Genomic DNA, 27,012 nt, shown 5'->3' on the forward strand with positions numbered 1-27,012 from the left:
TCGCAACTTTGAGTTTAGAGTGGCAAAATCTAGATAAAAGTACGATAATGCTAGATAAAACTATCTGATAAGCTTTTATCATATACCTACCTACCAAGAAATACTTTAAGATATGTCATTCACACGAAAGGAGAAAAAATGCGGATGTTACGTATTTATCCAACAATTCAGTGTATATTCGACACCAGAATATCGTTATTTAGGAAATTGGGCAAAATTAATCTAGTAAGAATTTAACAAATCGTTTGACGGTTTGAATTCTAACGACACTGTTTTTCTTGTTATACTTAGAGGCAGCCGATAGCTTGTCTTGTCATCGTTCAGTTTTCTGGTAGTAACCTCGCCGGTAGGGTCGACATTTTCACTCCTTCAACGCTTAATCGCTACAGCCACACTTTTGGTTCCACTTAATATAAAGCCAAACCCCTATCTTGTTGAAACACACTCTCAGTCGTTCCCTTTTATTCAGCCAAGTAGTGAATGCCGTCCGAAGCAAAACTACACCAAGTCAAATTAGGAAAGATGCATGCTTGGTTTAAAACATAATTTAGCATAGATTAAGACGACTCTATTTTCAATTCGGACAGTCAGAGACATTTATCGCATGATGAACTAAGTACTCACACCCATCAGAGCCTTCTGCTAGACTAACGGGTGGTGAGCCATGTCACCGTCCATAATGGTCTGGAACCAGAAGAAAAACATGATTATCACGTTGGTCTGACAACAATAAGTATTTAAATAATAACTACCTATCAAATAACTGAATCTAAACTTGCATCATAAATATTTTGTGTACTACGTGGTCACGATATATTTTCCAATTTCTATTTTTTTATTTCAGATGTTTTATCACCAGTCATTGTACACGCCTACGTTCAACTTTTTATCTCAGCTTAGCATTTCAAGTGCCACTATCAACATCTCCAAGCATCTTGTGATCTCCTTAGTGATCGATTCTCCCATTTGCTTTGAAGTGACGGCTCGTGACGATCGTATGGGACGGATAAGTAACATCGTGTGAATAGTGAAGCCGGCCATTTTAAATCGTCAAAATGGTCCGGAGAAAAAATAAGTGGAAGTTCGGTTTTATACTCTATATGCTTTTATTGAGTGTGTTTACTAAATCGTTACCAATCGAAAAAAGTGCATCCAGTGGGCCGTTGCTTGTCACGACTGATACAAACTTTGGTAATTTGGTGGTACCGGAAGATTTTATTGTCACTACACAACTATCCAGCGTAGCAGATAATAATGTACCTACCATACAAGAGTCGAACGCAACCGACGAAATAAACGCAACTGCAGTAGATTCACCGGAAAATTCAACGTTATATGTTTCACGAGACTTTGACCGGTCATTACGACCTGAACAAGAAGCCAGAGAATACGTCGTTCAAATAACATTCGATGGTAACAGTTTCAGGGGACGAGTTGCTATAAATACCCGTGTTACTGCTAATTTAGATGATCCATTGGTATTTCATGTCGAAGATCTGAACATAGATTCAGTGAGGGTTGGTACAATCACTGAAGACAATGCAGTCGACACAGGGTTTAATGTAGACGATGGAATATTAGAAATCTTTCCTGAAAGAGAATCTACAATTTATAGAGTGATTATCGAGTACAATGGGCAGATACGAAACGATGGTATTGGAATTTTTAAAGGCGACTTCAATGACCAGTAAGTTTTAATATTTAATGTCAAAACCATGGGATAATGACTTTGTGAAAAAAATAAAGGTTTTTACATAGATCCTACCACTTACAAACTTATGTAGGGTGTGAGGTTGACCAACCCTAAGGCTAGGGTTTATTATTGAAACGCCAAAAACCATTGAAGGGTTTCATGTAATGTAACGATTATTGTATGAAGTATCTGGGATAATGTATAGCTATCACATTCATCATCATCTCCCTAGCATTATCCCGTATTTCACAGGGTCCGCTTACCTAACCAGAAGATTTCACAGGTACAACTTTTACAGAATCGACTGCCAGCCCAGTACAGGTTAGGTCACATACCTCCGAAAATGCATTTCTGGGGAATGTGGGTTTCCTCACAACGTTTTCCTTCACCGCTGAGCACGTGATAATCATTTATGATCCAAACGTGAATTCGAAAACAAATTCGACAATCATTGATTTAGGCCTGTGCTAGATTCGAACCTGCGACCTCCAAAGTGAGAGGCAAGCGTTCTATCAATTGGGCTCTATGCAGGGTTTTAGTGACATCGTAACGAATACTGAGGGGGATGATTCGGATCTTGATTCTGTGTTAATATCACGTGTAATTTTCTGTCGCAAAAGTGTTTTCTTAAATTATTTTCAATTCTATACTTTTGCCATGAAAAATTCTATTTGTTATTAACTCAGAATAATGAGCTGAATCATCCCTCTCAGTAATTGTTACGATGTCACTTACATGCACAAGAAGATGTGGTGGTAGTAGTGGCATCGTAACAAATACTAAGGGGGGTGATTCAGGCCATGATTCTGAGTTGATATCAAGTATCAAGTGGATTTGAAAATTCATGAAAATTTTAGTGTATTTTTAACTTATTTTCCGTTCCATACTTTTGCGACGGAAAATTCCACTTGATATCGACTCAAAATGATGACCTGAATCATCCTTCAAAGTTTTCGTTATGATGTCACTAACACCCTGTTTGTATAGCTATCAAATTGCCGTACACAAAAGCTAAAAAAATAGAAGTGAAATTATGTGAAATATAGAATTCTGTTGTTATTTCTTTTACATTATGCCAAAAAACACCCACCCTAAAACTTATCATTCGCAAAATGACGTTTTATTGTAACATCAACAATGTTATAGGTACCCTTCTCATCAAAGTTGACTTGTTGGCTTGTTGCTATTATAATCAATGGTGAAATAAATGTGTTCACTATTAAGATGTTAAGTTTCAAACAAAAGTGTTTCTAAACAATCCCATATACTAAAAGACTAGGTCTTTAAATTGACTCTTTGGATTGGATTGGAACAAATAATTAAGGATTGTATGAAATAGCGAACTATTTTTTGATTTCAGCGAATATATAGGAATGAATATGTACCCTACTAATGCACGACGAGTTTTTCCCTGCATGGACGACTTGAGAGATGCATCAAATGTGAAGTTCACTTTCATTGATGTTCCTTTTAACAACATAATAGCTAATTCTGAACTTGAAGAATCTGGCAACAATGAGTGAGTGTACATTTTATATACTTCTTTGATTAAGAGAATTTTAGTTGAAGAATCGCATGAACATACATAAACACCACTCACCCGCACACTATGCAGCACAGTGAAATTTGTTTTATATCCCGGAGGGCCAATGTCTAACAGGAAACTGCAAAGCTGGCATAATCGTTATCCTCGACACCGTAGCAATACACCGTAGCGTTTTAATTTTTGATATTCAATAACCTAATTTCAGATATGTTTTCCGAGCATTACCAACTCCACTTCATCTTTGGGGCATGCTTGCACATAACTTTAACACCATAGTGATTCCCACCAACGATGTTCATCTCGTTGGACGTTCCGGTTTGGGTCAGGATGCGCAAACATCCATTGCAATGAATCACTTTTTCAATGCCCTCAATGAATGGACGAACAAGCCATACTTCGAGATTATGGGTGATCAAGACGGCAGAATGGTCGTAGCAGCATTGACTGATACATCTGTCGATTGGCACGCTTTATCAACTGTTTGCATATGGTAAGTTAAATACGCTAGAGTCCTGTAATATACATAATTCACACAGAGCAAGCTTAAGCCTCTACTTTCGTATGCTTTACTATTGTAAGTCTAAAACTTCTTCCGATTTTCCGTTTAATATGATTAGCGTGTTTACAACGAATTTTAACGAATTATTTGTGCATAGGGAACCATACGTTTTTATGGAAACAATACATTCAGTGCAACAAAGAAAGATTGGCTTGGTGAAGCTCGCAGAAGCAATGGCGAGACAGTGGTTTGGGTACGTGATTCATCCAAGTAACTGGAAACATCAATGGATTATTAATGGCTTAGGTAGTCATGCCGCTTACGAAGTGGTCAAAGGGGTAAATATAAAATACATACTACTTATTATTTATTTGGGGAAATGTGATTGATAATAACAAATTTATTTTTCTTTAGTTCCAGTCAGGAGACGATAATACACTATTGCTTGACATGAATAGTATATTTGTAGCAGACGTAATCCAAGAAAGCTTATTCCGTGACGGATATAGAGTGGGGATCCCATTACAACTTCAGGATGACATATTTGATGAACCCGAAGTAAGAGATTACATCAACGGCGTTATGAAGTATAAGGCGCCAGCAATTATGAAAATGTTATCACTCACTCTTGGCAATGAGGAAGTTGACTATATTCAAATGGTGTCTCAATTATTGCTCAATAATTTGTGAGTATAAAATATCATTGTGATTATACTTTACTCATAGCAATTTGTGAATACACTGATGACTATTTAATTAAGAAAATAAATACTTGACGTAAGTTTTTTTCTTATACGGTTTATTTACAGGGCTTTAGAACCAATATCGTCGAGTATTTTTGTCGACATTCTTAATAGTGTACCGAATGAGGGAACGGACGTTGGTGACATTAATGATTTTCTGGAGCCATGGACGAACTCTAGAGGATATCCACTCATTCTAGTAGGATTACGGCAAAGCCTCCTGGTCGTAACTCAGGTATGTATTTTAATCAATTATATTTCAATAAATAATGTTATCGTTCTTCACTATAAATTTTACCCTTACAGGAACATTTTGGCTTTACCACATCAACAGACCAAGTGTACCATATTCCATTAACATACACTTCCAGTGTAGATTTAGATTTCACTAATATCCACCCCAGTACGGTCTTAGAAAATATGATGACAATACCGATGCAATTGAGTGAAGACGATTTCCCAATTTTCAACATCCAGGGACAAGGTATGCAGTACAATCAACTAAAGTATTACGAGTATCATTTTGATTAATACTTCGATTGACAATTTACAAAAAATGTTGTATTTTTGCAGGTTACTATCGAGTTAATTACGAAGATGTTCTGTGGGATAGGATTATTGAGTTTCTTCAAGATCCTGATCGGAGAGATCAAATTCATCCATTAAATAGAGCTACTGTACGTATACTTTTACTTGTTGTATATTAAAATTAATCTTTACAAAAAGATAGTCTTAATCCACTTACTGACTGATTCATCGACACCGAATTTCAACTCTAGGATGTAGACAGTTAAAAGTTTGCACACAAGTTTCCATTATATGGATAGAGGATTAAGATAAATTAATATTAAATGAAAATTGGTCTTTTATCAACAGTTTATTGACGATGCACTTAACTTGGCAAGAGGCGGGAAGCTCAGTTATGAAAAAGCTTTAGAGGTAGTTCTCACTATGGAGCATGAAACAGCCTATGCCCCTTGGAAAGCATTTGTCAGAAACATGGACTTCTTGCGCAAACGCCTCAACTTTCTGCTTGATGAAGACGACGACGATGAATTAGATCCCGATATTTACGTGGTAAGATGCAGATTATTCTGTTTTTAATTCCAGCCAAATAGTTAATGCCATTTGTATAAGTCACGTCAAAAAATATTTTTTTTTTTTTACCTGACAACTATCACTACTATCTATTTGACGACGCTGAATAATTTTTGATTTAGAGAATGCTGAGAAGAGCAATAGTTGCTGCGGAAAATGAATATGGATTCTACCCTGATCCTAATGTTGTGGAACCAGCAATGAACTCTCTCACGCGAGGATTGATTATGGATCATGCATGCAAAGCCAACTACCAGCCTTGCATAGCAGCTGCTGTTGATTGGTTCTATGATCCTAATAGTGACGTACCAACTGTGTAAGTTTTGTAATTTCTCAGCTTAACATAGCATAACATAATGGTTTACTTATGACAACAAGGTAGCAACAGCTGAGCTTTCGTTTGAAGCCACAAGTATAGTTTTACCAGAAATAGTACACTTACCTACATAAAGTAGGTACTTATTTTAGGTACTTACAAGGATAGTTAAGAACGACATTTCGTTTATTCACAGAAACCCAAATATTCCCAAAGATATTCGACCGGCTGTGTATTGTACGATGGTCCGAGAGAACGATGAAGCCAGCGATGCTCTGAGAGAGAGACTAGATATAGAACTAAGTCATTACGAGCGTATTGTCATTTTGGAATCTTTAGCATGTTCCCAAAACGACGATGCTATACAAGGGTAAGTATGCTATTTTATAGTATGCTAGTAAAATTATATATATGCAAAAAGGTACCTCTCCTACTTCTATCGCGTGGGTCGTGGGTGGGTTTATTGGTGGAACAAATAAGTGATTAATCTCATAATCAATATTTTTAATGAATTTTAAATTTCCCATTTCAGATTACTCACGGAAACTATTGCAGACAATAGTCCTTATGGAATGGAAGAGAGGTCTATAATATTTAAAGCAGTTGTTGAAAGTAGTTTAGAAGGCACTCGAAGAGCATTTAATTTTATTCAAATGCATACTAATCTAATAAGAAGTCAGTAAGTACCAACCGTTTTATTTAATAAAGAATATCATTTTAGCTAATATTTGAAAATCAGACTAAAGATAGCTAATATAATATAAAAAGCCTATACTTGTAACGTGCGTCCCACTACTGGGCTGACTTTCCTCCATTCACTCAACACGTATTGCATACTCCATAATGTGACTCCGTTTCGGGTTGTTGTACGTGTTTAGGTTTTTATAGATCCAACCAAATAAGTAAAAAATTCAAGCTTCCCAAAAGCATCTGACCTGGCTATGCACAGTATTTATCGTATAAATATGTTGAAAACAAAAACTATTAACGGATATTTTAGCCCATCAAAGGAGCATGGAGAATGCTACACCAACAAGAGCGAGGCTCTTAAATTGGTGATGATGATAGCACATCCAAAGAATAAATAACCAAGACACATTCGATTTCACGTAGTTTTTATTAAGGCAGAATCTAATAAGGAACATAAATGGCGATTTTTAGAAGATTTTGTTGTTGTATAGTTCTTTGCAAAATGTGCTAAATACAATTAATATAATTACCAGGTATGGCGGTTCACGGAAGTTAGAAGAGTTGCTATACCTCATAGCTGAAAATGCAGTGGGATGGTTGACTGGTGATGTAAGTATCTTTTTAAATAGGTTATTAAACTTATAATGGAAGTTGGTGTAACTTAAAACTATTGTTATATGACTGAAACCTATTTTTTTGGAAGTACCTCTCTACTGCTAAATTGATAACAAATCCAACATTGAATAAAAGCGTCGTGACATAAATGTTTTTTAGATTATTTTTTTTAATTAAAAAATGAATATTTTCCAATCTTCTAGCTTTCTGCGTGGATTGATAATAGGAACAACAACTTAGATGACTCATTAGATGCGGCGGAGAGAGCTGAAGACCATGCACTTGAGAACCTTATTTGGGAAGAGACTTTTTTACAAGAAGTCTACGATTGGATTGATGAAAATGATGCACCCAAACTGGTGTTATCCCTAGCCCTTCTAAGTTTAACATTTATTGTCACATTCTTGAGTAGTTGAGTTTGCGTATAAGCATAAGCACTTGCAATGATAAGAAATTGGTTAAGAGAGAGACATTTTTCCCAAATTGATATTGCGTGAAAATCAAATGATTGCAATTAGCACGGTAGAGCCACGTATGCATATGCAATTCATTTTTAAGGAGTAACGGGTACATCTACGCCATCATTATGGTGATAAGCCTAAAATATATAATTGTGCCTAATTCGCCATAACTCAATTTCTTTTCAATGTCAAAGTGTTTATGTCTTGTTACACCACTATATTTAAGTTACATTTTTATAAGTCTTATCAATAATTATCTTTTAAATATTTATAACTTTATAAGTACATTTTTTTATTAAATATGAATAAAATCAATATTTGAATGTTAGCTGATGCAAGTAAGGAAATTATATAATAATATTTATAGGTATTATTTTTGCGAATAAGTTAGAAACTCAATGTTATCTTCTGCGATAATATCTGTAGTTTCGATAAGTATATAAGCATTGTTATTCTAAGTAAGCACCTAGTTGTCTAGTTGTAAACATAAATTGTAGTTATTTAAAATATCATTTTATATACTTACAAACTATTATATTGATTTGGATGGTCACATCTTATTACAAGTATGGTAATAAGAATGATTGATGTAGGCATGTGTTCGATTTTTAAAATATATTATTATAATAGATTATTAATAAAAAATGTTGATTGATAAAAATTGCACAAAGTGATTGAAAGTTGTTTTATATTTTTAATGAATTTTTAAGAAAAATATTTTCTATTTATTCGTAATGGTGTTGGTAGAGGTAATAATGTTTGCTTTATATAAATATTTTTATAAGGAAAACTAGATAGTATTTTTACTGCATTTTCACTCATAATTGTAAGTTTAGAATTTTGTACTTTACCTAAATATTTTATTTAGGTTACGTTAAATTTGAAGCAAACGCGTCCTCTTGCTTCAAATTTAATAGCAATAATAGTATAAATAATTAAAAATAAAACCTTTATTGAATAAAATTAATATTACACGTATATGTTACTACCATTAAGAGTTATTTCTACAAGTATGTAGTCGTTAAAGTATTTAAGTCGGTAAATATTTATAAAAATGCAATTAAATTAAAATTTAGTATTTATGAATATTGCATAACATTGTTCTTATGAGATAAATATCATAATAAATAGACTTAGAACACAATTTGGTTTTTAATTTATTTTGCACAACCTCTAGGCAGTTGTATATATTATTATGTATTATTTGTTTTCAATAATTATTAAATATGACTAGAATGCACATTTGAAGTTAGCACGTAAAATAATGTATAAAAATACATTTAAAGGCACTTGACAGGTTGTTATTTACTATAGAATATCGCTGTATGTATTAATCATTTAAGGAATGTTACGATTATGAACATTAAAACAACGATTAAAATATAATATGTTTTTAAAATATACATCATTTTGCTATATTAATTAATAATTTAAAACTATAAACAAATAAATACATGTATGTATTATACCAAGTCAATTAGGTAAATAAATTAAGTACTTACAATATTTTTATTTATCTCATTGAACATAAGATAAAAAATAACAATGCTAAAACATTTGGTGCAAAATTTTGTGTCGCACCTCCATGAGTAGCTGGTACCGTAGGCTGTAAAGGAAATTATTATTATTTTATTTTTTTATTCACCGCACTAATCGCCAATTTATGTTTTCCTAACTTGCTGTTTTCCGAAATGATTGTACAAAGAACTTTTCTATGATCTCATACAATAATAGATTTTACTTTATATTTTTTTTTAATAATGACTTTTTGAGAAATTTACCTGTTCAGTGTCTTCTTTCTTTTCTGTAGTCGAATCGGGTGCATTAGTGGTAGACATAACTAATCGATCCAACACGGGACTGCCCATAGGAATTTGATACAAAAATTGTTTTTCCTTACGTCTGAAAAATAAATAAATTTAGAGTGCTACCGAACATAATTATGCGCATTCCTCATTTTAAATAGATCCTTACATTTTGCGCTCAGCACTAACTTTATCTTCGACTTCAAACGCGTTGAATCCTTGTCTTCCGAAGTTAGCATCGCTACGGTAGAGTACCTCATAACAAGTTTCTCGAGTATCAGGATCAAGTCTGTATAAAATAGACGCACATTACTTGTAGTGAAGATTATTTGACGTCTAAATTTAAATTAGTGGAAGAATCTACACGTGCTTGAAGATCGAGATGATTATAAGTACCAAAATAATAATTAACAATACCTATGTTTCCGATGAATATAGTTATCGTACGATTGCCTTAGCTGGTTAAGGCACGGTTGAAGATCTACAGCGCAAGCGAAACTTATAATATGGCTCCTAAACATTCTGCTTACAGATTGCTGCTCGATTTCAGTTGCTATCTGATTGTACATAGGTGCTACTTTCGCTTGCATAAATTCCTGTAATTAAAAAAAATATTCGGTTAATACACATTATCTTCTTATATTAAAGACATTATTTGTCTAGACCCTCCGGCCTGCTATTATCACAAGTGTCCTCATTTCTATTTACCTGCCAATCTTTATACAAATATTTGTTTATATTACAACTAGCTCCCGGAGTTTTGATTAGGTCGAAACCTGAAATGGCAGAGTCCCACACAACTGGACTCAACTCTTGGTCTAAATAGTCAAGTATTTCTACTGCTAACGACTGATTCATCACACCCGCTGCATACAAAGCAAACACGTCGTTAACCATCTGAAAATAATATACAGGTTATTTATTAGATGATATTTTATAATGTAAGTTATACATATTACAGGGACAAATATTGTTTCAGTACCTAATTATTTTAAGTTAGTTCTTTATAAAGATAGAGATATGAATTATGTGGTTTAGTTATGGTCTCTTAATCAAAAGCATGTAAATATTTGTGATATAAAACACTTACTTGTGCCCTATTTAATTCGTTTATAGACAGATGAGCCTCTTTAAGAGTTTTTGCAATGAGTTTCCAAGTGAAAGTATCATAATTTACTCGATAATATCCTGAAACAAAATGGCATTATTGTTACTAGTACATACATACACAGTTACACAAGTATGTAATATAACAACAAAAAAATAACATCTGCCTAACACTCTTAACAATATTTTCTTCTTGTCCCCGCTCATTCATTCTCAGACGTCGGGTTGGCTTTGCCAATCTTAAGCACCATTTTATGTCCCTTTATTGAATACAATGTATATTTAAATATGTATTTTCCATCACAAATTGAATCATTATTAAAAATTCCACGCGCATATAACGTGGCCTTTGTAATTTATGATTCACTGTGTGCAAATCTAATTTTGTCCGAGTAACATTGAACCAGAAATAAATGGTGATGGCGGGCATGGTCATGCGTTTGCAAACTTTCAGATATTTGCAATATTTTGATATTCTGATTAGATGTTTGGTGGACAGTGTGGTTGTATCTAACCAATAATCGACATTTGAGTCTAGGTAGGCTAAGCTAAGGAATCAATCAATTAGTAATTATTAAGAAGCTTGCTGTATTTGATAAATCTCTATCAATAATAATCAAAACTGGACACAGATAGTATTAAAATAAGTATTAAAAAGCTGCTTACCGGAAGCGTTTGTGTTGAGAATAATCCATCCACCGTTCAAGTTCTCTTCGAAAGTGTAAGTCTGATCGATAGTAAATCTTGGCTGATAGCAATTAAAGCAATTTTGATTATTCTGAACCATGTATGATATTGGGATCAGGTAGTGCGAATCGCGGTCCTCACGAACGAAGCTGAATTTGTGCTGTAATGTAACACAGATATGTTAATTGCATCGGTTGATACAAGTCAATATGAAACTAGGATTTATTGAGTCGTGACTTAGTAGTCCTGAGCAATAAAACAGTAAACGGATACCTTCAACGCATGTGGTTGAATTTGTTTTTATTGAATATGATTTGACGCGAGATGAAATTTATTATTTAAATAAATACAATTAGTATTACTTAACGAAATTTCTGCTTGTGGGTATAAAATAAAATTGTTCTAATTACGGATAAAATTAAATAAGCTAAATATGGAAGAAGATGCATGAAAGTATGTAGTCTCCTTTTTCTAGGAACTCGATAGCAAAGTAAGTTGCGTAGACATTTTGTATATTTTATTTAATGTACCTGTTTTAACTGAACAGCATTAGGGGTGCGATCTCTCAATACGTTGACATGTATCACTGGATATCCAGGTTGATGGAACCAAGAGTCCAATACTTTAGACGCCGTGGAACCATTGAAGAACTGGTGGAGACATTCCACAGTGTCATGATCAAGGTTTGTCATAAAATCTTTTAGAGATATGTAATGGCCGCGTCTGAAAATAGGAATAGTTATAACTATTGAACCAATAACTTACAAAATGATGAATGAATTACATAAAACAATATTTTAATAAAGATTTTAGAAGGCACATTCAAAACTTTAAATATATTCAAAAAAATTCAAATAATTTAAAACAACTAATGATTTAGTTACATTTTCGATAAAATAATTTAATACTGTTATATTGCTATTCTCTAGACGTAAACTGCATGAGTGGTGCTCCTGCTAAGCAATGTCTTAAATAACTAAACATTGTACCTGGTGTTAATATATCTCACAAGCGCCATATGGAACTTGTCCGAGCCGATCCAATTCTCGATCATCCACAATATTGAAGCTGTTTTCATTTGCACTAGTTCCTTATATCTGGCTGGAATCTCTACGGCCAAGGTTCTGTTAAAGGTGATCAGTGCTGGGGTACTGTGGTGCCAGTCTTGTGACATTGCAATGTTCTTCATTTGAAGCCCATGGATGCCAATGGGTATTCTATGACGTAATGTTTGAATCCCTTGTTCATACTGGAAATATAAAAATATGAAAAAATATTTAAAAATAAATTTTATATATAAAATTAAGTTGTATGATATTATATTAAGTAGTCTAGCAGTAGATATCAACGGGTAAAGATGATATTTAATTATGATATCCAATGTATTCTTCTTTTAGTTTCGCCGATTTCAGTACAGAACATTACAAATCTTATATTTGCTGCTAAAAACCTGAAATGTTGTTGGAATAATAACAATTTTACAATCGATTAAAACTTACTTGAGTCAAAAAATAGTAGGCCAAATAGGTAGAGACGCCTTCTTTGAACCACTCTTCGTACCATCTAGTCCTCTCGATTTCTCCAGGGTTACCCAGCCAAATTCTGCATAGCTGCTGAGCCAATTCAAAGGTCATGTGTTCTTCTTGCTTGATACTCGTGAACTCCGGTATGTAGGTTAACCTATTTTCTCTGAAATTGAGTAAAAATTTAACATTATTATTACTTTTATTCTTATTGTAGTTGTTGATATGATAGAAAGTTACTTGTTTTGACATGATCTTAACTTGACGTAACCTGTTTTACCCCAAGATTATATTAACTGAAAACCTTAGCTAAAAAACGAGGACTTTTGGCTGGCAAAGACCATATCTAAAGAAGAGAACAAAACATAAAACAACGATAGCAATTTGTATAATAAAAGCACGCTAATTATATTAGCACGTAATTTGACTTTTTAGCTTATGTTTATAAAAATATAAATTATCTCCATCTCTATAATACGTGCACTTCGTTAGCGCAATCTTACAAATTTGTAATATTTGCTACAAATTTGTAATATTTGAAGGACGATGGAGCAAACTGCAGCAAATTAGTTTGATGCTGATTACTGAGGATCTTGATAATGTTAACATAGCAACTGTTTATACTTAAACTATTGTACAAAAATACAGCACGTCCTTGGTAATACCAAACATTCGCTGCATTGTTTAAGCAGATACAAGAACTGTTTACAAAGTCGCAGCTGGAATGGGTTTGTTTGCAATGTTTGACCTTACACACTTCACATGATGGATCAGGTGTTCATTGAAAACGATACAGAATAAATGATCATTGCTTTTAACAACATCTTAGTATTTTTTACTTTTATTGTGTATCAGTAGATGCCATAAGGCTTATTTGCGTGACTGGTTGGATTTAGTTTTGGTTACTTAATACCAGTTCTGAACTCTTATAATATAATAAATGTTTTATACATTTACCTATTGGTCAAAAGATTCCAGCTCCCAACTTCATATCCATCAAGTCTCAAAGGAACCGCAACGATATTTATTGGTCCATACACCAGAGGCCGATTTACTGAAGCATACTCATGAATCATGTTCATTATCTTCTCTCCAAATATAAGTATAAAGTCATAATATTTCAGTTTATTATTTGGCCCCCATACAATAATGGTATCATTGGTATTCTTGGCGGACACTTGGCGGAAGCCAAACTGCGAGTAATGGAATCCAACTTGGTGTAAAGCCACTTGCGAAGATGGTATGTACTCGATAATGACGTAATCATCTCTGACTCTGGAAATAAAACAAAACCCGTGATTCTTATTTTTTTAATGAAGTTGTTATTAGGTAAACAATTGCAGATTTTGTGATGTCACAGATTTTAGTTTCAGTTCAAATTTAGAACGACGTTTTTATTGTTTAGTAAAAATATAACGATATACATAAAATAAAAAATATATCAATTAACTGTTGTTATGAAGTTGAAATACGAATAGGACATAATATATTATGTTTTATGTAGCTTATGTTAGATTTTCAAAAAACATATCAGCTTATTTTTTTCTTTCGTTTGTTATTTACATTTCGTTGGTCCAACAAAAAGCTTGGTGAAACGTGGGTACATGGTCGTGAGCTTATGACGTAACGTTATGTCATTACATCTTCCAGTGACATTGCTAAAACATCAATATTCATATGCCAGTATGTAGCTTTTACTGTTACCTAAAATGGCCACAGTCGGAAAAGGAAAATGTGATCAACTTTCGCGGTACGAAGTGCGTTTTTCTCACTGCGATTTGTAAATATATATATTTGGCTTGTAAACCGTAAGTGATTAGGTATCTTTCTACTTGTATCGGATCATAATTTAACTTGATAGCAAGTGCTGAGGTAAAATATATATTCTTTTTTTATGACGTGACTTATATTGTAGTTTTGCTTCAGCTATTTTAACTACTTAACCGGACGATTGAACAATATTTTCTCGGAATAGTATTTAAAGTAAGTATTGTATAAATACTTATGTTATTATTTATTGAAATTGTGACATTTAAATGTCATTAATAAGGGTGGTATTAATAAACTAATCTCAGCTTCAAGGTTGCTCTCAAGATCATGCCAATGTGACAGTTCTCATATGGAACTTGAGCAAGATCTTGAGGACAATCTCAGCTGAGATTAGTTTATTATTACAAAAAATGACTTTTAAAAAACCTTGTACTAAGTATATCACGTCACGATGATACCCAATGCTATTTTGAGTAGGCAAAATTACAAATAAACTGTTTAATAATAAGGAACTATTATAAGATCCAAATGTGTTACCCACTTTATCAGTATATCGACAAATCTCACGTAAGTACATAAACAGCCTATATACGTCCCACTGCTGGGCACAGGCCTCCCCTCAATCAACCGGAGGGTGTATAGAGCATACTCCACCACGCTGCTCCACTGCGGGTAAGTGGAGGTGTTTTTACGGCTAATGGCCGGGACCAAGGGCTTAACGTGCCCTCCGAAGTACGGAATCATCTTACTTTTTCGGACAACCAGGCGATTCAAGCCTGAAAAGTCCTTACCAAACAAAGGACAGTCTCACAAAGTGATTTCGACAATGTTCCCCTCGGGAATCGAACCCGGACCTCCAGATCGTGAGCCTAACGCTCTAACCACTAGACCACGGAGGCTGTTCTCTCAATCTCACGTTATTACACTATTGCTTATGTTTTTACACTATGCGACAGATTTCTCTCGCGCCGCAGTCAAGACTTGAACCAGTGCCCAGCTACCGTATAAGGAATACGAACGTGGTCTCTGAGAATGGTGTCAATTTGTGGTCGACATCGTGATCCGTCCATTACAGTCTATTATTGCGTTATAATCAATCAAGGAAAAGTTTCTCCATCCCAGATTAAGTACGAAAGTAGATAAACTTCTTACAATTAGTGAGAAATAAGTATCCGAAATGATAGTAAGTGAAGATCTTTATGAATGTAAGTTTTCTAGAGAAAATGTTTGAGACAAACAAGAACAACAACGTTATTCTGTGCAGCTGTCATTCTATCTAAAGTGATGGACCGTACGATGAAATTATAAGCAACTATAAGGGTGGTATTAGTAAACTAATCTTAGTTGATACTGCCCTCAAGATCATGCTTAAGTCCCGGTATCTATAAATCATTGGCCTTATATGTCTGTTTCAAACGATTTATGACGTCATTGCCTCGAAGAAATGCACTTTCTATCTTGAGGGCAGTCTCAACCAAGATTAGTTTACTAATACCACCCTTATAGTTGGTTATAATTTCATCGTACGGTCCATCACTTTAGATAAAATGACAGCTGCACTGAATAACGTTGTTGTTCTTGTTTGTCTCAGACATATAAGAACTGTCACATTGACATGATCTTGAGGGCAGTCTCAAAGCTGAGATTAGTTTATTAATATCAACCTAAGTGATAGTACTTATATAAAACAGGGACTTGAGCATGATCTTGAGGGCAGTATTAACTGAGATTAGTTTATTAATACCACCCTAAGTATGTATGTACGGCCTCAGTCGTCCAGTGGTTGAGCGTTGGGCTCACGATCCGGAGGCCCCGGGTTAGAATCTCGGTGGGGACATATCACAAAAATCACTTTGAGACCCCTAGTTTGGTTAGGACATTACAGGCTGATTATCGGAAAGTAAGACGATCCGTACTTCGGAAGGCACGTTAAGCCGTTGGTCCCGGTTACTAGTTACTGATGTAATGTACTGATGGCTCAATAATAACCTTGACACCAGGGTTGACGAGGTTGGTATTGCACCTCACAACCCACACGATAGGAAGAAGAAGTATGTATATATTTGTATAACTATAAGTATTGTAATACGATGGCTTAACTTTACATTGGATTCTAATATTTGTTGCTATTTGTCTCCTGAGTATTCTTAACTATATCTTGATTGTTTAAGGTACCTTATTTATGTGACTCACTGGGATTACTTCAGATAGCATTCAGTACTTTGCCGGACAATCCAATGCTTAGTATTTGCATCCGCGTGGAACTTCCTTAACAAATTTTATGAATGAACTTCCAAAAAGCTGAGCGCTGTTTACATCAACTAGTACCTACTCCCACTTCTGTAAATACGCTTATTTAGGGATAAGTAATGCAAGTGTTGTACTTACTTATGTCTTGTCTGCTCTTTCGCAATGACGAGACTGGTATTGGCATACTGCACGCCTTTCCTATTGGGAACCTGGTACACTCTAAACTTGAACACGGCTTCAAACCTCGGATTTTCGAAGCATGGGAAGAAGTACCTCGCCTTATTCGGTGATAGTCGAGTCGCAAAGAGATGTCTGAAAATAAAAATAAAATCAAATTATTTTTAAATTAAGTACGCCACAACAGACCTTCTCGGGATGACGCGAGTTACGCGCGTTTTCATACCATACCACCTTATAAATCAAAAATAAACCTACATAATAAAAACCAATTATTATCATACAATTCGATTGAACTTTACTGAATCCACGTTCATCCCTGGTTTATTTTTTATTTGTGAGGTGGATACAGTACTAAACATGGAAAAAGCAACTTCATTCTTAAATTCTTACAACGATATACCTAAATAACACGACAAAATCATTTCCAAATTGGAAATACCTGTGTACTACTGAAAATTCCAATACTGTAGAATAATTTCTTAGAAACAGTTGGCAACCAAACATAAATAAACAACACGAAGCGCCAACGAAAGTACAAATCTTATTTTTAGTTCAGTAGAGTTTATTTTGATTTTATTATTTCAAGGTCGGGGAAGTACAGCGGGAACAAATATTTTGGGAACTTGTATCTATTTGTCTAATCTCACCTTCAATTTTTGGTCTGGGTTAAAACTAAAATCTTGAAATATAATGTGTAAGTACGTTATATAGTTTATTCGAAAAATATCTAATTGTATTCCTCAGGTAAGTGTAATTAATATTTTATAATATACAATTCCTTTAAAATACTAGAACCTACCTTACTAAAGTGACTTAGTTATTATTAAGATTTTTCTCAACATGATTGGAAACTTTACGAATCAACCTTGCTACGTCTAAAGCCGTAACAAAATTATAAATGCCAAAGTATGTTTGTTTTGTTTATTTGATTTTAATGACTTAGTCATAAACCTACAAATTTTAATAGTTACTCGTAGACGTCTGTAAGGATTTAGATCTAATTTGGTTTGCAGGTAGATCTAGCTCTAGATTATTTTGGCCCTGGACGAATGTTTGGACGAAATAATGTTATGATCATTAGTTTTAGCCAAAAATTGCGTATTTTCTTATATAACACCATGTATATTTATTATGTTGCTATTGTTCTGTCATCCAAATTCTGTTCAATGCAATGTTAATATGTTTCCTTTTAAATACATAGTAACAAAAACTAGTTCAGCTGCGAACTTCCACCCACAATGCAGCAAGGTCGCGAGTATCCAGCATTCAAAGACCCCTGACATTTTTATAATGGGAATGACTCAGACCGAGTCAGACCAATTACACAGTTATACCTAAATTAGTTGATTTGTAAGCTCGAGTCTGTGGCTTAAGACAATGATAGAGTTGCAGGCAAATAGGAACGTTTTTGAATTTCGAACATGGAAACGAACATTTTTTTTTGGAACATTGTCTTCGGTTATCGCTTTGAGTAGGTACATAATAGTCCGTTTCTAGAAATATCTCATTTATAGGTAAGTATATTCCTGAGAACGTGTATATGATCAATTAAGGCATGAATTTAGAAACACGCTCAGTTATACTTATGTCAATTTAGTGAACTTTTAATATCAGTCAAATTATGAAAATAATAATTTAAATGTACGGCAATGCGACGTGAATCCAAATTAAATTAACTATTTTATTATTAACCGAATTAAATAGTATATTTACAGTAACGATATTGCCTTAATAGCTGAACTTTCATTAAATGTCGTATTCGGTTAATCGGTAGCGACATTATTGACAGAGATTCAAATTCAAATTCAAATTCAAAAATATCTTTATTCAGTAGGTAACATAGTTACACTTTGAATCGTCAATTTTACATAACGAACGTCTCATCCGCCTAAAACTACTGCAGCTTCTCACAACCTGTATAGCCGGGGAAAAGAAGCTGCAAGAAAAACCTCGGCACAGGGCCCTAGACGTTCTTTAAAAAAATAAAAATAAACATAAAATATTGGTATACAATTGAGTAATTTAGCTGCCTAATATCAGTTCTCAGACAGTTAATCCCATGCATTCATATCTTCTAAATAATCACTAACTTTATAATAACCTTTTTTGTAAAGTTTTTGTTTAACTACTGTCTTAAAACAGTTGAAAGGCAAATTCTGAATGTCAATGGGAATCTTATTGTAAAAACGTATACATTGCCCCTTAAAAGATTTAGTAATCTTATGTAATCGACTGACTTGTAAAGCAAGTTTATTTTTATTCCTGGTATTAACAATGTGCCGATCGCTATTTTTTGCAAATAATCCTATATGTTTTTTTACATATATTAAGTTTTCAAAGATATATTGTGATGCCAAAGTTAAAATATTAATTTCTTTAAATTTATTTCTAAGTGACATCTTGGGTCCCAATTTGTAAATCGCCCGAATGGCTCGCTTTTGCAGAACAAAAATGCTGTTCATATCTGCAGCATGACCCCACAGCAAGATGCCGTACGACATTAGACTGTGGAAGTAGGCAAAATAAACTAATCGCGCGGTTTCTACATCGGTTATTAAACGAATTTTTTTGACCGCGAATGCTGCTGAGCTGAGCCTTTTGGACAACTTATCAATATGAGGACTCCATTGCAACTTAGCGTCCAAAGTAATTCCCAAAAATACAGCAGTATCCGTGAGGTCCAATTCCTTATTTTTTACAATAATAGAATCGAGGGGCCTACTAACATTCGATAACGTAAAATAAACATATTTTGTTTTATTTTCATTAAGTAGCAGGTTGTTTACAGTAAACCAATCCACTACCTCTGAAATGGCGTTGTTTACATCGTCAAAGGAATCTTGTCGTCTCTTTACTTTAAAAAGTAAGGAGGTATCATCTGCAAACAGCACCACCTCATGTTTTACAAGACTAGGTAGGTCGTTTATGTAAACTAGGAATAGAAATGGACCTAGAATTGAGCCCTGCGGGACGCCTATAGTGACGTTAGATCCACACGATCTGCAGCCATGCACATCAACCCTCTGAACGCGGCCACTAAGGTATGACTCCAAAAGAGCGATGGCATTATCAGTTATTCCATAGTGACGAAGTTTCGCGATCAAGATATCATGACAAACGCAATCGAAGGCTTTGGAAAGGTCGCAAAAGACACCAATAGCATCTTTGGACTCCTCCCAAGCCTGAAAAACATGATTTATTAACTCAACACCAGCATCGGTTGTTGAGCGACCCTTTGTGAAACCAAATTGTTTATTAGACATTAAATTGTTTAAATTGAAATGTTGAAGTAATTGCAGTATTAAATTTTTTCAAATATTTTACTAAGCGTGGGTAGTATAGATATTGGTCTAAAATTAGTAGGGTCAGAAGTACTACCAGCTTTAAACAATGGAATGACTTTACTGTGCTTCATTAAATCTGGAAACACACCATTGTCTACACATTTATTAAATATACATGATAGATAGGGAGCTATGCAATCAATCACGGAGTTAATGACTTTAACAGAGAGACCATGAAGATCTGCAGTCTTTTTGATTTCTAAAGATTTAAAAGCTCTTAAGACGTCCCTAGGACTCACGTGTGTAAATGTTAGTTTATCTACTTTGGACGTATCTATGTGCTCCCTTACAAGTGATTGAGCGAGTGCAGGAGATGACTTCAAGTCCTTGGTAGTCGAAAATGGAATGTCAGTAAAGAATTTTTCAAAAGCTTCAGCAACTTGCTTATCATTTGTGAGTAGTTTACCGTCAATTTGTAATTGATACTCGAGATCGCGTGCTTTGACTTTCCCAGTTTCGCTATTAATAACTTTCCAAGTCATTTTAATAATATCTGAGCTACCTTTAATTTTACTGCTAACAAACATTGCCTTCGCGGTAACGCAAACACGTTTGAAAACTTTTGAATACTGTTTTACATAGTCGTGAAAAGCTACGCTATGATTGTATGTTCTTTCTTCGTAAAGTTCATACAACCTGTTTCTACTCTTATAAATTCCTACCGTCGCCCAGTCACAAAAAATTGGTGTGTCTGCTTTCTTAATTGTTTTTGCCTTAAATACTTTATTAAATTCCGATTTTGTTAGATTAAATAGGGAGTTATATAACAAATTTGGGTCATCACAGTAAGGAAGTTCTGGTAATTTGTTTGACATATTATCTTTGAATTGTTCTAAACGACTACTTGATATGGGATTGCATGTAACATCCTTTTTCAGTGAGCGGTCAACAAATAAGTTGAAAGATATTTGTTGACCACAGTGATCTGACTTTAATTTATTAATTATTAATTTATCACAAGGTTCTAAGTTACTAAAAATATTATCGATACATTTCGCGGACTGTGACGTGATTCGGGTTGGTTCTGAAAAAAGATTTACAAGATTATAACACAGAAATAAAGATTTGAATGTAGTACTTAATGAGCAATTTTCCAGAATATCAATATTAAAATCACCGCAGACGATAACATGTTTGCTTTTATTACATAATTTGCATAAAGCTTCATCAATAACTTTCTCAAATAGATCATAAGATGAAGCGGGGGGTCTGTATACGCTCAATACAATAAGCCGGCTGAGTTCAATACAGGCTAGCTCAACAGTTCGCTCAACTGAGAGACTTACAATATCCGTTCGTTCCTTATATTTTAAACAATTACGTACTAATATTAATGAACCGCCACGGATAGCCGTCTCCCTGCTGTACGAGCTGGCAACCTGGTGATTATTGAAGCAAACGAACTCATGTTTTTTTAGCCAATGTTCAGTTACGCACATAATATCAACACAATTACTGTTTAAAAAAAGTTCAATTTCAAGTTCCTTGCCCAATATTCCTTGTATGTTTTGGTGTACCAGGTTGATTACATTTGTATTTTTCTTATTGCATTTTATATTTAATATGTCCTCATTTAACTTACTACAGCCAAAGTTTTTCTCTGTTGTCATTAAATTTAATTTAAATTACAAATGTCAGAAATAAAAATAGGCTGCTCAATAGGAGCAGACGCGTTAAAAGCCAACGAATTGGCTGATTCTAATGTAAAAAAAAAGGATAGCGACTTCGCTATTTGTCTTTTGTAAAAGTTAGATAGATAGTAATATCTACCTTTGGTCAAATAAAAATTCCTAACATAGGAATTCGTATCAATGAACTGAAATTTATTATAATAATCGCATACTAAAGTATGCAATGTCAGGTTTAGATCATGCCTAAACTTATTTTCGGAATTAAGCTGACTTTGGCTGAAAGGCAATGCAAACAAAATCACTTGTTCTACATTCGGTAGGCTGTTAAGTAAGGAAATATAATGGGAAAGTAGTTCTTTGTTCGCGTTACCTCTCCTACCGGCCAAGATTATGATTGTACTATTTTTCGAGAATTTATAAGAAATTATTCTTTTTAAAATGTCTAAATAGGAGGCACCCGGCATACAATTATTAATTACTGCCCGCCTCAAGAAATGGCTAAGTTGTAAACCCACTGTTTTGCCAATTTCGTCACTAAACATAATAATATTTTGCGCTTTGTTTACCGGCGCGGGCGCCGCCTGCCCGGTCGCCGACGAGAAGGACGTATTATTGTCATTAACAATTGGTGTGAGGAGCAAGTCCTGCGCCGCCGGTACCAGCTGATGGGCCGGCGCGGGCGCGGACAGCGGGGAGGACTCGGAAACACGAGCAGGCCGCTCAGTCTGCGAGGATGAATGATTGCAACTATACTGACGATTAATTAGTGAATCGAAGCGTTCCGCGTTGTGAAAACTCAAATTCACTAACTTATCAGCGGCCAGCTCGTGCTTTCGAATAGTTTTCTGAGCTACTTCGTAGTCCAGTGTCATATTTTCTAAGGATTTTGTCAGTTTTTTTATCTGTGCCTGGAGCTGATCAATTTCACACTCATATTTTTTTGTTTGGTTTTCTAACGTTACGGTACAAGTATTAATTTCGTTCAATAGATGTTGCCCCGTATTAAACAAGTGGTGGTGTGAAGTTGATGCTTGTGGTGAGTCACAAGTGAGGTTACTCTTTGAACACAACACCTCGTGAGATGGGGTGGCGGCAGGGACCAAGTCAGGTGAGTCTGTGATCAGCTCGTCAAACAGCGATTGTGTCCGAGACGTTTTAGAAGTACTGTCCGCGAGTTCAAAGTCCGATATTTGTTTATGCGCGTCGCGCAGCTCGCGTTCCAGAACAACGGTGCGCTTGAGGGCGGTCTCAAACTCATCGCAGCTCCGGTCAAACACATGCACCGTTCTTTGTAGCTGGTCATTTTGGTCTTCCACATCATTTAAACGCTGATGTAAAGCCGCCATCTCACTCTTTAATTGTTTATTTTGTTCTAGTATGACTAATACCTCCTTCTCGCTATCCTCTCTCTCTGATAGTAGCTGCTCACATAACGCTTTAGAATTCTTAAGTTCTAGTAAAGTCAGCTTTAATTGATCTTCTAGCTTACGAGCTGCCACACTGCGAGTAGTCATAGAAGACATAGTACTCATAGTGTTTTAGAGGCAACAAAAAGAAAAGAAAACGTGTCAGTGAGAAGCCACCAAAGAAAGAGTGGTAGTTACTTACAATTTTGATAATCGTTATTCTTTAATAAGTATTTAAAATGCACTATAGATTCCGAAAAGATTACGCACTTTTGAGTTTGTAACGGTATAACTGACACAAAGACACTTATCACAATTTAAACGCCTTTTAGCACTTATAACCACACAAATTTATACAATATTGTTAAAATATGATAAGAATATTATGACGAAATTGGTTTTTTATGAATTTATATACGATAAATTAATTTAAATAATTAAAAACTACGAGAGCTAATTTGTTTACAACTTAACCGTAGGGTTGCCAGAGCAAATATGATCGATCGATGAGACGATCCCATTTGCGACGGGTAACGATCCGAGACGAAGGAGGCTATAAATAAACCGTAACAATGATAAATATAAACCTCTAAATACAAATAGTTATAAAAAAAAAATTGTACCAAATTTATTTACGTTTTTAATTTTTATTGTAAATAAAAATGTTATTCGTCATTATTTACAAAATTCGGAATTTTCGTCAATGAATTGGCGTTGATCATTTTAAATAACACAATTTTAACTTCATCGCCAGTCACAACAAATTATTTATACATTTCTAAATTATTTTTATAGGTAATTTTATAATTATATTTTTTAAATCTATTTAAGCATAATGTAGTAAATGTAGATTATATAAAAGGAATGCTATAAAATCTTTATAAATAATATACGATCCTAGCACACGTGGGCTCGAAGGCCAGCTGGTAACACAGCACATGACCATAAGGGATTATCTGTGTTTACTTTAAAATACGCAATATGAGTTTATTATATACCTTGGGCTATAGTTCCGTGGATGTCTTGTGAATTAGAGTAGGTGTCGACCATAAACATACAACAACCTTATAATAGCGACGTCGTCAATACGTTTCTAGTCATTTTATTTGCATTCCCAAATAACTTTTCATTCATGCATTCATTTTTTTTTGCATCATGTGCATAGCTAGGTACAATACCGTTAATGGGCTTTCATGAACAAAGTTAACTTCCTCGTTATTTTTAAAAATTGTTAACGATCTCATTAATTTCCGTTAATTTTCCAAATATCCGTTAATCGTTAATTATTATTATTATTATCTATACATTATAAATACATATTTGCCATAAGAATACCACGCGGAGCTCACCGCGCTACGGAATATTGATTCTGACTGATATTAAAATTAAGTAATTAATATTTTACAAACTCTAATGAAACACCATTCCATCATTAAATGTTCAAGTTGTGCTAAATAACCAAGAACCATAAAGTGGAATAGACACCATGTCTCTGTCCGAATATATAACTTGCTCGGGAAGATCAGCTGAACGGGTTTTATTCATTCACTCCAAGTCCAGCATAGAAGTGAAGTCAATATGACCCTGACTAAATATTAAACGTCATCTAACCAGATTTGCATGGTAATTATTATGGAAGCTAGGTACCTTATTAGAATACATAGCGGAACATATAGAAAATTGTCGTTCCTATGCTAACTAAAGCATTAGTACTCTGTTTGTTGATAATCAATTTCTCGTATCTGCTAATACATAATAATTCATATGGCTTGCGAAGGTCGGTCAGAAGAAAATGTTTATATAACATGCATTCATCACGAAATTGCCAGTTTAGACTGACCACATTTTGTCGAATTTTTGGACATAAATACACTTCCTCTATCAATTATTTAGGAGTTATAATAAAGTGAAAGATTGATAATAAACAGATAGTTACTTACTTAATTTATAATGTTTATCAACATGGAGGATCTCTGACGTGTTTCTAGCGTAGACTATGAAGATGAAACATACTATTTACTTAACAATCTTATTATTTATAATACTAATAATCATGGGGTTGATAAGGTCGACCATCGACTGAAAGAAGACCAAAAAACCTGGAAGTGCAAGATTGAAGCGTACCTTGATTTCACTTTTATATATATTTGTAATAATGGCTTTATTTTTTTTTAATTTGCGCGTAGATCAACAATCAGTTTTATACACAAATTGTATTTTGCCTATAAATATTTCCGAAATAAAGAAATATATAAACAAGGTAAAACTACCTAATAACATTTAGTGCATAAAATCGTATTATTTGATATCCCCTTTTGCCTGCAAAACACAGTTTGCTGCCAAAGGGTCAATTTAGTATGAAAAGGTCAAGGCTCGGTTAATCTAAGCCTTGCCAAATAGGGATGTCTAGGTCAAAGTCATAAATAAAGATAAAATATGGGTAACACATAATATAAACTTACAAATAGTTTATATATTTTTGCGCCGTATCTTTACAGAGTTCTATTAACGATAATAATAATACCAAAATTAGTATTTTAGACCCATTCATTGTAGTAATAATGTTTGCTTTCGTAATTAATATTCAGTATTTTCGTAAAGTAAATAGGGCCCATACATAATTAATGTTTGTGTACTGTGTTTTGAAAGTAGGTTACTTCAGCCGATTTTTTACTTAGAACATTCGACGTTCAGTTTCTAATTTATTCAATATGATCTACTGAATGTAAAAATAATACAATGCAAGTCGTGTATATTATTTACAATGAACGAATTATCTCAAGCAAATAACGTTTTAAATGTTGAAGGATTTAAAAATGACAATAGTTTGACTTACTTTGTCCCTCCGTCTTCGTAAGGTGCGATGAAAATCCCGCTACTGCTATCTGATTCAACTTGTTTACTGAAGGAAATCTTTATGTTATATTGAATTTTACTAATACTGTATTGTTGCAATGCTTCACGCAAATATATGTACAACTTCCCAACTTTTCCGTTGTATTCGAACGGCCTGAATTTGTTAATGATATCCCTGTCGTTATAATAAACATTAACAGTTTTAATGTCTAAATCTTTTGCATCCAATTCTATAATTTGCACATTCGGCGCATTTGCAATAACAGTAATAATTGTTTCACAATCGTAGTATGACCTGCCTTCATATAATACATAAGGGATGATCGTGAGTTCGTATTGTACAGGGTACACAGTATAGTTAAGGCACTCTTCTTCTATGAAAAACGCGGTGGTTGACGTCACTAGACACAGTGCTAAGGCCACTTTAAGAAACATTTTTGTATTTTGTCATTTATTTTTCCGAGATTATGCTATCGCCGATATTTTGCCTATGAAGCAAACGCACGTCCGCTCGCGCCGCAGGCGAAATCGGTTTGCATGTCTATAGCCAACTATCAACGCTACCTCAACGCTACACAGTTCGACCGTTTCGACCAAAATAACCTGACCTATGTCTCTTACGTTGATAAGGCTCTTTTTGAAAGTATTTTAGATGTCACAAGTGAAATTTTATTGGACCTTTTGAGCTCTTGGAAGCGACTAAAATACGTCTTAACGAAATAAAATTACCATCCTTTTACAGGTTTTGACTACGAGAGGAGTTGCTTTTCAGTCGGCATCGATCAATTTTGT

General features: G+C 34.3%; 2 protein-coding genes across 3 annotated transcripts; one reads left to right on the forward strand and one right to left on the reverse strand.

Annotated features, from left to right (window-relative positions):
- LOC126369572 (membrane alanyl aminopeptidase-like) lies at positions 1-26,777 on the reverse strand. Of its 2 annotated transcripts, XM_050014053.1 has the most exons (14): positions 26,201-26,777; positions 16,942-17,115; positions 13,741-14,058; positions 12,760-12,949; positions 12,250-12,509; positions 11,791-11,983; positions 11,240-11,420; positions 10,557-10,654; positions 10,175-10,363; positions 9,884-10,062; positions 9,636-9,755; positions 9,443-9,563; positions 9,164-9,267; positions 1-684 (listed from the first exon to the last, which is right to left on the reverse strand). In XM_050014053.1, exons 1-13 carry the CDS (start codon positions 26,653-26,655, stop codon positions 9,175-9,177), a joined length of 2,571 nt encoding a protein of 856 aa, XP_049870010.1. In that variant the 5' UTR covers positions 26,656-26,777; the 3' UTR covers positions 1-684; positions 9,164-9,174. The 2 variants fall into 2 exon arrangements, with proteins under 2 accessions (XP_049870010.1, XP_049870009.1); XM_050014052.1 differs by lacking the exon at positions 1-684 and having other exon boundaries at positions 9,037-9,267.
- On the forward strand, positions 1,056-7,656 carry LOC126369798 (membrane alanyl aminopeptidase-like). Its single transcript, XM_050014362.1, has 14 exons — positions 1,056-1,687; positions 3,054-3,212; positions 3,445-3,729; positions 3,896-4,076; positions 4,153-4,424; positions 4,548-4,716; positions 4,788-4,965; positions 5,055-5,158; positions 5,358-5,558; positions 5,702-5,895; positions 6,092-6,265; positions 6,428-6,574; positions 7,119-7,194; positions 7,404-7,656. The coding sequence occupies exons 1-14, from the start codon at positions 1,056-1,058 to the stop codon at positions 7,614-7,616; spliced, it is 2,985 nt and encodes a 994-aa protein (XP_049870319.1). The 3' UTR covers positions 7,617-7,656.
- Positions 26,778-27,012: the final 235 nt, after the last annotated feature.

This window comes from Pectinophora gossypiella, chromosome 9 (assembly GCF_024362695.1).
Source record: "Pectinophora gossypiella chromosome 9, ilPecGoss1.1, whole genome shotgun sequence".
NCBI classification, from domain to species: domain Eukaryota; kingdom Metazoa; phylum Arthropoda; class Insecta; order Lepidoptera; family Gelechiidae; genus Pectinophora; species Pectinophora gossypiella.

Excerpts from the sequence above, each read along its gene's own strand:
- LOC126369572 (XM_050014053.1), bottom strand. The coding sequence starts at position 26,655 with ATGTTTCTTAAAGTGGCCTTAGCACTGTGTCTAGTGACGTCAACCACC. Across the intron at positions 10,364-10,556 it reads ACGAATTAAATAGGGCACAA|ATGGTTAACGACGTGTTTGC; the intron begins GTAAGTGTTTTA and ends TATTATTTTCAG. Across the intron at positions 9,564-9,635 it reads GTTAGTGCTGAGCGCAAAAT|ACGTAAGGAAAAACAATTTT; the intron begins GTAAGGATCTAT and ends TTTATTTTTCAG.
- LOC126369798 (XM_050014362.1), top strand. The coding sequence starts at position 1,056 with ATGGTCCGGAGAAAAAATAAGTGGAAGTTCGGTTTTATACTCTATATG. Across the intron at positions 4,717-4,787 it reads GCCTCCTGGTCGTAACTCAG|GAACATTTTGGCTTTACCAC; the intron begins GTATGTATTTTA and ends TTACCCTTACAG. Across the intron at positions 6,266-6,427 it reads AACGACGATGCTATACAAGG|ATTACTCACGGAAACTATTG; the intron begins GTAAGTATGCTA and ends TTCCCATTTCAG.